General features: G+C 30.3%; 1 protein-coding gene across 1 annotated transcript; it reads left to right on the top strand.

Annotated features, from left to right (window-relative positions):
* Positions 1–6733: 6733 nt before the first annotated feature.
* Positions 6734–9660, top strand: LOC11423583 (WAT1-related protein At1g25270). Its single transcript, XM_003593067.4, has 7 exons — positions 6734–6984; positions 7099–7161; positions 7287–7403; positions 8135–8381; positions 8494–8652; positions 8750–8901; positions 9260–9660. The coding sequence occupies exons 1-7, from the start codon at positions 6791–6793 to the stop codon at positions 9513–9515; spliced, it is 1188 nt and encodes a 395-aa protein (XP_003593115.1). The 5' UTR covers positions 6734–6790; the 3' UTR covers positions 9516–9660.
* Positions 9661–12290: the final 2630 nt, after the last annotated feature.

Below are 12290 nucleotides of genomic sequence, written 5' to 3'. Positions count from 1 at the left end.
CTATCTCTATTCTTGCAGTTCAAAGATAAGCATCTCAGTAATGTTATTCTGTATGTATACTTAACATTCAAAAGAAATGTGAATTGGAAATCAAAAGGTTTGGCCTAGCTCTATAGAGACTAAATGCTCTAAAGAGTGACGGAGGTGGTGGCTCCGGCGCCGGCGAGAGGGGGAGTGATGATCGGTGACGAAGAGAAGAAGAAGAAAGGAGACTGGTGTGTTGCTTCGGATACAAGAGAAGAACTAGTTTGTTTTTTCTAAGGTTTTAATCTTAACCATTTATTTTATTTTTGCCACGTGTCACACATCCATGACTTCAAATGGGGTAAATTGAGGAAACCTAAATGGAGAAAAATAGACTGGTAAATTGGAGGGGGGATTAAAATGTGATAGGTAAATTGTACCAAAAAAAAAGTAATTGAAATACTAAAGGTATTCACCAACTATATCAAATTGAACTCTTATTTTCCATCTTTAGGTAGACTTGGTTCCATGGGTGCCAAACCCATCAACAGTACCAAGACCATCATGCTTGAGTTGAATGATTAATGGAATACAAGTGCGCTGAATAAGTTGCTAATTTTGGAAGAGAGAGTAAAAAGCCTATAATGGAATTAGAGAGAGTACGTAGAAGAACAAAGTTACTTTCACTATCATTGATTTGATGCTATTCGCCTATTCCAAATACATAAAAGCAGAGTGGCTTCATCCATAATTTCCATTCCACCATCATATTTAGGTAGCAATTATACAAGGCTGAATTCAACATGAGTTAGTGTTTATATATATATATATATATAGTGGATCAAATTGGCAATTTTCTTTTGCTGCTTCTAATATGAGCTATCATCCCTATATGGAAGTCCATGTTAATGGTAAATTACTAGCAATGAATATTAGGACAATGTATTCATCATACTGTCAATGATGGTATATAGTTTAATTTATATATAATGCATTTCAAGAAAGCTTAAAAGCAGTGCACTTAAACCAATGGTTAGTTCATAAGATAATGTATTTGGTCAGTATATTAACATTAAACAGATTTTAACCTCGTGTTCTAATGTGTGCGGAGATTATTATTTTTTGATAACTCTCTCTATGCGTAATTACTTTTGTACTATTACACATGCTTGTATTATAATCACGTATAGTTGGAAGCACCAATAAACTCAAGGATGCAAAAGATAGCAAGTTTTGCAGGTTGCGGAGTGATTAATTTATGCAAAAAAATAAAATATATGTTTAAATATAATTTTAGTTTATGTAATTATATTAATTTTTTGATTTAGCCATGTAAGATTTATGTTTAGGTACAGTCTATGCAAATTTAGAAACATTATTTTTTTTTTTTAATGCCAAATCTGGTCCAATATAATCACGTCACGTGACCTTAGAAACTAAAAACAATTGGTTTTTGAATTTGTAGAAAATGAATTCAAACAAAAAAAGTTGTAGGACCAAAACAAAAAAAAAGTTATAATTGTAGGACTAAAATCATTTTTTATAAGAGGCCAAAAAGAAGTGATTATATTAAACAAAGAGTGAAAACCAAGTTATGCACAAGATGTGCCTAAAAATGACTTAAAACAGAGTCTTGTTAGCAAACAAAAAACAACGAACTTATAACGACACTACAAAATAACAACTTCTAGACGGTAGGATGGATTTGTCCACCAAACATGAAGCTCGAAACAAAAATTACGTGAGACTAAAATCATATTTAAACAACTAGTATTTTTTTTTAATCAAGTAGTCTAATTGCTAGAACTTACACAATTTAATTATGGAGAAGTGGAGTGTCCGGGATTCGAACCTCAACCCCTGCATATAAAATGTGATATCCTTACCAACTGAGTTAAGCTCACGGGGATAAACAACAAGTATTTTACTAAAAAAAGACTTTAAATGTGTTTATTGTTAGTATTTTTTTATCCCATCTCAGTTCTAATTTGTCCTTAGAATTTATTGATGTATATGCAAGCAATAACAACAAGATTGTAATGCAAAACCACAATTGAATCAAAGAACAATTAGATAAAAGAGCAGTAGAGAATCAACACACAATATTGTTTATCCAGTTTGGTCAAAAAAGACCTACTATAGAGGATAGAACAACTATCCATTCCACTAATCAAGAGAGTAACTTTACGCAGAGATTCCAAAAGAAATTACAGGAATAAATTTTCAAACCTAATTCTATTTTTTTAATACTTCGTTATTTCATTCTTAAATAAAAAAATATTTTTCTATCTTTTATTTGTCACATATCATCTTGAGCACCTATGATGGAGTTTCACATACCCACAATCCTGCACCCCTATACTCATACACAATTTAAGAAACTAAGAACCTCAAAGAAGTGAAGTTTTCATAATCACTCTTCAATAAGCATCCATTGTGGGTTGTACTAATGTTGTTTTTGACCTCCTACTTTTCATCCTACATCAAACAAGAGAAGAGAACAATTTTATTTTTCTTTCCTTTCGATATCTTATTGATACCAAACCAACTAATAAATCAATTAAATTTCTAGTCTTTTTCTTTCCATTCAATTTGTTTTCTGCTTGCTTTCTTTCCTACTACTATCTTCCTTGTATTTTCTTTGCACTTTCCTTTATTTTCAAGAAGAAAAACAAACATATAAAAACAAAGCCATTTCAAAAAGTTAATTAGTGAAAGGAAAATGGAAACTGTGTACTATATGGAAAGGAAAATACTGCCGCCGAGGTTTGGTGAAAAAAGTACCAAAAGGCCGCCGGCTGGCTGAGCCTCCATTATTAGTTGAATGTAAATCCCCACGCTTATAGTGGGATTAACAGTAACAATGTTTCCTTTCATTCAATATTAGCAATAGTTAATAAAGTTTGGATTACAGTAACTATATATACATAGCCACTCATTTAAGTTACTTTAATTAACGTGTTAGCATATTATAATTCATGTGTTTGATCTGCTAAAAAAATTAAGAGGATAGGACAACTCCGGTTGTACAACGATTTGTAAAACTGTTTTTGAAACAAAATAAAGAATAAATGGGAGGAAAGGAATAGGACAAAAACTATTCTTTTTGTCTTTCACTAAACCACATCTCAACTTTTTGTCTCATGTACAAATTACCTAAAATACAAAAATATCTTTTTGTCCACCAACAATAGTATATGACCAAAAATTATTCAATATAATAAAAGTTTTATTCTGATGATGTTCTGTCTTATTTTGTGTTATTCTGTCTTGTGGTGTTCTGTTTAGTATTTACTATTTAACAAATCAACGCACACATGGAGTTCATGGGTCATGCATTATAAGTGTTAATTTATTTTACACGGACAATCAATAAACTTTGGGTTAATTAAGTTTTTGTCCCTATAAATATCTTCAGTTTTGTTTTTAGTCCATATAAAAATAAATCACACTTTTTAATCCCTACAAAATTTTCTGTTAGAGTTTTTAGTTCTTACCGTTAAATGAGACTAACAGATGCTGACGTGGCAATGACAAATCATTATTATTACTATTATTAAAAAAACAAGTCAGAATTTTCTATTTAATTGTTTTTTCCAAAAAATTTATTGTAAAGTGTGAAACTACTAAAATGCCCTTAATGTTTAACTAAAAAAACCCAATTATTTCTCTTATTTTCTTTCCCCAGCGAGACCTTCTTCTTCCATATTTCTTCTTCATCTTCAACTTCTTCATTCCCCAACCTTCTTCATGTTCGTGTTCGTGTTCTGGTAGTGGCTCGTCTTCGATTTCAGTTTCAAATTCGTTCCAGTTCAGTTTAAGCTTTTGATTTCATCTTCTTCGTTTAGTACCTTTGGATTTCTTTTCGATTCAATTTTGTTTTCGTTTCGATTTTAGTTTCAGTTTTCGTTTTCGTTTCTAATTTAAGTACTCTTGGTTCCATCATACAACAAATTTGGGGATTCTTATCGTGTGAACACCCGTACCCACCACGATGATCGTGGTGGGTACGGGTGTTCACACGATAAGAATCCCCAAATTTGTTGTATGATGGAACCAAGAGTACTTAAATTAGATAAGAAGTAAACAATGAATGAATTTGGGTTTTGGTTTGATGGAAAGAAGAAGAAGGTGAGGGAATGAAGAAGAAATCTGGAAGAAGAAGAAGAAAAGGTCTCGCTGGGGAAGAAAAGGAAGGAAAACTAATGGTTTTTTTTAATTAAACATTAAGGGTATTTTAGTAATTTCCTTATTTATCATTAATTTTTTGGAAAAAACAATTAAATAGAGGTGACAACTTGGGTACCCATGGAAGAATGGTGGGTAATTTATCCCAACCAATATATATTAGCCAGATAAGCACATTTTTAAGTGGTATCCATGAACTATCTTGACCCCATCAACAAATTGTTCATTTTCATTGACAAATTACCTACCATTCTTTAAAGGTAATCTAGAAAAAACCTTAAATAGAAAATTCTGACTTGTTTTTTTAATAATAATATTAATGACTTGTCATTGCCACGTCAGCATCCGTTAGTCTCATTTGACGGTAAGGACTAAAAACTCTAACGGTAAATTTTGTAAGGACTAAAAAGTGTGATTTATTTTTATAGGGACTAAAAACAAAACTGAAGATATTTATAGAGACCAAAAACTTAATTAATCTAATAAACCTTTATCATTTTGTCAATCCTTACTAATAATTAATTGTAAAATAAATTTAAGAGTGAAATGATATGACATAATAGTAATTTTTATTTTTTGGAGTTTAACATTAACTAATCCCCGTCAGAAAAATTGTGGAGTTTACAAGATTGATTCTTCGAACCCAACCAAATTTTCTCTATATACTAGAATCAATGATCACTAGTTAAATGGTACAAACTGCTTACCATTCAAATCAATTCATTATTGATCAGTGTAAAATATGTGTACCAACATTGCACATCAAGTAAAATTGTATTCATACACATACTTTTCTTTGAATTCGAAATTAACCATCTATACCATTTTTTTTCTTTTCTGTGATTTTGTCGTCTAAACATGACGATTTTAATTTGTTTTGTTCACCGTCTTGATGCAGCGTTGTATGGTTTTACGTCTTGTTGTTTTATTTGTTCTATTTTAGATTGAAGAACTTCCTTTGCTTGATGTTCATTATAAATTCAAGATATAACTTTAACATTTTCAATGTTACATAGTAAGGGCATGTGTATTTTGAACACTTTTATTTTGCCACATTTGGAGGCTTTTTACCATTATTTTGTTGTAACCCTAGGTGCTGTTAATTTGTTTGACTTTCAATTTTTTTTAACAACAAACAAATTTACTTATTCAATTAGATAATATAAAAGTACAAGTGACACTAAACTCTTTGCTAGAGATGAAGCATAAATAGTACTTTATCCATCGAAATAAATCTATTTAAATCTACATCCCAATATATATATATATATCCCAATATATTCTAATGAAAAAATGGAGAAATAAATTTTTTGTTAATTAAAGTGAAGACCATTTTACACTAGGATTTTGAACTTTGTACACGTACAAGGTTAGACTCATATAACTAACTATATTTGAATTATTATTTTTATATAAACAATGCTGCCCCTTTTTAGTAAAAAAGAAAATAAATAGTGCCCCTTCAAAGTCATTTCCATTTTTGAGTTAACTGGGAAGTAAAAATTTTCCACTTTGAACTCTAACTAGTGGTCCTACTCCCTTCCCACTAAAGAAACAAACTCTTGTATATGAGAATGCAATTTGCAAGTTTTCTTTAAGAAATTTCAATTAAATTATTTAATTACAAAATTCTGAGTGCTAATTAAAGACTTGCCACGCAAATTTCTGATGCTCAAACTTTTTTCTTATATCGTGTGTGCTCCAAACCCATAAAACAATATATTTCTATGTGCTTGTTTGCGCATATGGTAATAGACTTATGTATATTTGGTTCCAATAATTTTTTATCACACCCAAACCATGCCAAAAAAATATATTAAATTGTTGTTGTTTATTTTATTAATAAAAAATGCAATGCCTTAAATGATAAGTTTGAGCTTTAATTTAGATATATCTATCTAGACATGAACATATTTTAAAGTCACGGAAATAATCTTTTTGCTTATCAAATGTGGATCAAGATCTTCTCTATTTCTTGAAGAAATGGAAGATTACATTTATAATATAGAAAAAACACATTAAAGAGTTTAGTATATCATCATGTAAATGAGCGAAAAATATATAAATTCTAGTGATTCACAACAAAAATGCATTAGGACATCCAACTCAATTTAGACATATAGTAAAAAATACTTGTAGCATAACATAACAAGGAATATAGGGAAAATAGACTAATGAGTTAAACATATATGTTTTATATATAGTTGAAGTGTTGAATCCTTATTTCTGCTCCTAGCACTAGCCACACACTATGTCTAAGTACACCACTTGATCCCATGTGTGATAAATGATATAGTTGCACAAACACAATGTTACAAGTTGCAACAAATTAGGATTTTAATTCATGAACCCCGCGATATGTAAATTTGTAAATCAAAGGTCCAACCTGAAAACACAATCAGTGACGTATATGTCTATCAAAATTGACTAAACTAAGTGGAATAAAAAGAAAAGCATGCCTTTTTATTTGAAATTGGAAATCTGTGTTCTCCATTAAGTACTTTTGCTTTATATGTGTAAAAACTACCCATCAAATAGAACTTATATATAACTTGATATCATTATACTTTTGCAGCAGCTAACTAATATTGTACGTGATATATATATATATATAGAAATATATATTGAAGAAAAGAAAATGAGAGATATAAGGAAAGTAGTGCATGGATTGAAGCCAGCCATGATGATGTTGATGGTTCAAATTGCATTTGCTTCAGTAAATGTCCTCTACAAATTTGCTATAAACGATGGAATGAGTGTTAGGGTTCTTACAGCTTACCGTCTCATTTTCGCAGCAGCTACCACTATTCCACTTGCTCTTATTTTTGAAAGGTCCTCTATATTACTCCTTCATATATTTAAGTACGGGATATATGATTAACATTTTGTACTATATTTTTATTTTTCAATTAATTACTTTGCTTTTCCTTTCTTCTTAATTTACAGGAAGAATAGACCACAGTTGACTTGGAGGGTAGTTTTTATGTCATTCTTTTGTGGTCTATTTGGGTAAGATTACATAAACTTCATCACCCTTTAATTTCCACTTCCTTTTTAGCTAAATAATAATAATGTATTATAAGTAAACATTAATTTAACAATTTCTTTTATATGATTATACAATAAAATAACAGGGGAAGTTTATTCCAAAACCTTTATTTTGAGTCATTGGCGTTGATATCGGCAACATTTGCTTCAGCGGTTTATAATCTCATTCCTGCCGTCACTTTTATCTTAGCCGTTTCTTTTGGGTACGTACTCAAACTCAACTCAACTGTTAAAGATAATTTGAGATTTGTTAGAAATTATTGAATAATGCGTAAGGTGTAAGTTAGAAGTTAGTTTCTAGTTAATTATATTTGTCACCACCACAAACTGGCCCGACCTTTGGGCTGTGCAAGCAGCTCAACCAAGCCGGGCCTTCAAAAAGGCCTCAAAAAAATAAATTAAGTCTAATACCACACCCCACTTAAATAAAAAAAATATATATGTTACTTCTTTTTCTTCGGTACACGTTTGAGTTTTTTCTAGACTCTAATTCTCCTTTGGACATAAATCTGATGCTACCAAACCACCCTCAATTTATATAATCACTCAATCAGACAATTTGAAAAGTTATTTCAATAAAAAGAATCACAACAATCATTTCTTTTTCGCATAAACCATTTGTTTTCCTACCCCACAACGAAGGAATCATAAATCCAAACGACATCGTTAGGTAAATTTCATCTCTCTTTCACTTAATTTTTTTTTATTTCGTTTCATGTTTAGAAGTTCTTCTAATTCTGATTTTTTTAATGAAGTTTAGCTACACAAAAAAAATTATGTTTTTATTTTAAGGGGCCTATTTTAAAAAGAGAGTCGAGCCTCCTATTTCATAGGAACGGCCCTGTATACACGTCATCATCATGATTATATGACATAGATCATAGCATATAACTGACATTAATTGTTTTTGTATAATTTCTTTCAATTTGCTTAGTTATGAAAGATTGAATTTCCAAACGGCAGCAGGCAAAGCTAAGGTGTTGGGAACAATAACAGGAATTGGAGGGGCAATGTTGTTAACATTTCTCAAAGGTGTTGAAATTAATATATGGACCTTCCACATTAACCTCTTGCATAAGGGAAAAAATGGAACACTAGATGATAACTCCGGTAGCAAATTGCTGGGTATTTTTTTTGGTCTTGGAAGTTGCTTCTGCTTTGCCTTATGGCTCATCATTCAGGTAAAAATCATCAAAATAACTTGTATAGAATTTCTTTCAATTTGCTTAGTATTACATCACACAGACATAAAAATGTTGTATCATTTTAATCTAATATATGGCATCACTACAGGCTAAGATGAGCAAAGAGTACCAAGGACATTATTCAAGTACAGCATTGATGTCTTTAATGGGGGCAATTCAAGCAACTCTTTTTGCCCTTTGTGTTGAGAAGGATTTGAGCCAATGGAGGTTGGGTTTGAGTATCAGGCTTCTAACTTCAGCATATTCCGTATGTTAAATGTTAATTAATTTTTTCATAATTATTGATTAGCATAATTTGGTATGTTAAGTTATAACATGGTGAATTCAATTTGGTGTTTTTGCAGGGAATTGTTGCCTCTGGAATAATGGTTATCGTCATTGCATGGTGTGTAGGGATAAGAGGTCCACTATACGCCTCTGCCTTCAATCCTCTGATGCTTGTACTTGTGGCCATTGCTGGTTCTTTGATGTTGGATGAGAACCTATACTTAGGAAGGTATATACACATTAAGTATACTTAAGTATATTGTAATTTACCAAAGTTTTGCAAAGATGCATTGTTGAAATAAATTAGTTTTATATTATATTAACATCTAATAAGAATGTGTCATTTTTCTTGTCAAAAAAAGAATGTGTCATTTATTTTGGATAAAAGAAATAAGAATGTATCATTGTTACATAAGTACACTTCATGAGTGCATTTTTTGAAATAATTGTAAAATATTGAACTCTAACTAAATGTTTGTTTAGAGTTAGGTTGACAATACATTTTCTTATTTCCCAAATTATTACTTGTAGTATATGATGACTAATGTCAAGTACTTATATAGATCTGGTTTTTGAAATATTTATAGTGTAATTGGAGCAATTCTAATAATGATTGGACTGTACATGGTGTTATGGGGCAAGAGCAAAGAAACGAAAAAAGAGACTCATTTAGAAATCACTTCAGAACTCCAAGAAATTCAGGTTGTTGTCACGTCCACCATAGTAGATCATGATTGTAGCAACAACAACAACACCAATTGTAAGAGCATCATTGTTGACATGGATAATAAACATGAATATGATAACTCATCAAAAGGTGAACAAGAAGGACAAGGAACTTAAAGAAGGGGAAGATAAGAATTGGTTTCAAACCCTCAAGTGAAGCTTGAATGATGGCCTAAAATGTGTAAATAAGAATATTCTAAATTGACCTATTCCTGTATTAATATGTTTTAGTTAATTTTACAATCTAATTTTGTTCTTTGAAGATTTCATGTTTACATATTTTATATCATTTCTAAATTGAAGCTTAAAATGTGTTCTTTGAGGAAAAAACTTATATCATTTCATTAGATATCATACCGGTAATACATGTGGGTACATCGATAAAGATGTGGGAACTAGTTTGAGATGTGACTACCCTTGTTAAAGCATGAGCTCTCTAATTCACATGTTTCCGATTAAACTCAATATGAGAGTTTTGAAAAATAAATTACACGAGTGATTTCTATAATTTCCCCAAACTCTGTAATATCTATGTTAACTCTCCTAAAGTAGCCAGGTGACAACTTTTTATGAGTCCATCTCAAAATCAATGTTTGTCTGTCGTAGTCTATTGGATCACATAATATCATGATAGAGTCCCAACGTCTCTCCCGTCTCCACTAAACACACAGAAGAGAGCCATAAAATTTAGCAAGTACATACGTGCCAATGTCATCCCAAGTGCACATCCATGTAACTACTATGTTGCGTGCTACTTAAAAGGAAACATCAATATTACATTTGAACCTTCCTAGCGCCGACCTTTGCCATCGTTGTGAAGAAGGAGATGGCTACTAGTGATGTTGCACCATTAGAGGCGAATTGGTTACTTGTCTTGCAATAGTAATAAAAATTGTAATTATAACCCCTCTAAAAAATTGTAATTATAAATCACTGAAACACACTTATTTACGGTTTTTTTTTTTTGTTACACCTATTTACAATTTGATGAAACACAATAAAATATAATAAAAAATAATATTCACCTTCCATAGCATCGAGAGCTCTTGGCTTGATTAATTGAACATGCATATATTTTCCTAATTCGTCATCGTAGAGAATAAAGAAAACTACCAAGTTACCTAAAGGGGATGAATCTGCATACAGTGGTCAATGGTGGAATAAAGAATTTTTTTACATGCATTTTCTGCTTTTAATTGATATGTAAGACAAGTTTTATGAAAGTAGATATTAGAGTGGTCAATGGTGGAATGAAGAATTTTTTTTACGTGCATTTTCTGCTTTTAATTGATATGTAAGAAGAGTTTTGTGAAAGTAGATATGTTATTGATGGAGGTAGAGTAAAGAAAAGTGCTGTCTTGTACCAAAAGAAACCAAGAGTACCGTCAACTATTGGTGCTAAGCTGATTTGTTAGGGCTAATAATATATTGAGTATCTTAACCAAGGATAATCTGAATATGGGCAAAAACAATCTTAAAAATTTTAGGAAAATTTATTCTTCACAGAAATTCGTCGTCCATTTGAATAATAAAATGTTTGAGAGATTATTTTTCGCAATTACATAGATACTTTGTTTGAAAAAAAAAAACTCCTCCACTTCTAATTTCTTCTGGTAGTGTCCTCCATTTTTAATATTGAAAGTTGAAACCAATATTAAGATTTAAAAAATGAAAATAAAGATCTAATATATATTTATTTCTCAAAAAAAATCTAATATATATTTTACCTTCTTTTTAATGAAAGGTATTTTTTTCTTTTAATGTTTTTGTATTTAATATTTGATGGTGACAGTGAAATGTAATCATTTCTGAAAAGAAAATAATAATAATAATAATTATTATTATTATTATTGAATCTCTCCTAAGAAAAACATTGAACCATTGTTTTATGACTGGTGCTAGTCACACAAAAAAAAATTACACCCAAATTTATTTAGAATTTTACAATAATACTAAAATTGCTCTCTTCATGTAAATTTTTAAAAACTCATCTTTTATGATCATTCTGAACCCTTATCCCCTTTCAATGGTTGAAAGTAAAAAATGTGTGTTTTTCTTTTGGTTACCATATGTGGTGGCAGCGTCCCCTTACTTGTTTGGGGATTGGCTGATGTATTTTCCTTGGTATTTTCTCTTTTTTGTGGTTTGTTCGGAACTTTTTGTAATTTTGTTTTGTCTCTTTTGGCACTCCTTGTGCTAGGGATCAAAACGTTTTGTTAATATATCTCATTTTGCTTTGTTCAAAAAAAAAACATCTTTGTTATTGATCTGTACTATATTCATAAAGGTTAATGAATTTCATGAATTTCATTTTCGATGAGTTTCTATTTGTTTATTGTTTGTTTTGGTATGAGATATGCCTGTCAATTTGATTTTAAGTGAGAGGTTAGTGTAAATTAAGTTTACGTGTATGTATATAAAAGGGGTTAGTGTAGTTTACGTATGTAGGTTAATGTAAATTCAAGTTTACGTATGTTCAATTTAGGTTAGTGTAAATTCAGTTTACTTACGTTCAATCTAGATTAATGTAAATTAAGTTTACTTATGTTCAATTTAGGTTAATGTAAATTTAGTTTACGTATGTATATAAGAGGTTAGTGTAAATTCAGTTTACTTACGTTCAATCTAGGTTAATGTAAATTAAGTTTACTTACGTTCAATCTAGGTTAATGTAAATTCAGTTTACTTACGTTTAATCTAGGTTAATGTAAATTAAGTTTGTAAATTCAGTTTACTTACGTTCAATCTAGGTTAATGTAAATTAAGTTTACTTATGTTCAATTTAAGTTAATGTAAATTAAGTTTACTTATGTTCAATTTAAGTTAATATAAATTAAGTTACGTTAATGTAAATTTAGTTAATTTGAAATTTTTATTTTAGTTAAAGGGTAT

Source organism: Medicago truncatula, chromosome 2, assembly GCF_003473485.1.
Source record: "Medicago truncatula cultivar Jemalong A17 chromosome 2, MtrunA17r5.0-ANR, whole genome shotgun sequence".
In the NCBI taxonomy this organism is placed as follows: Eukaryota; Viridiplantae; Streptophyta; class Magnoliopsida; order Fabales; family Fabaceae; genus Medicago; species Medicago truncatula.
Note: the sequence above shows the minus strand (reverse complement) of the source record. Positions and strands in the feature narration are given on the sequence as shown.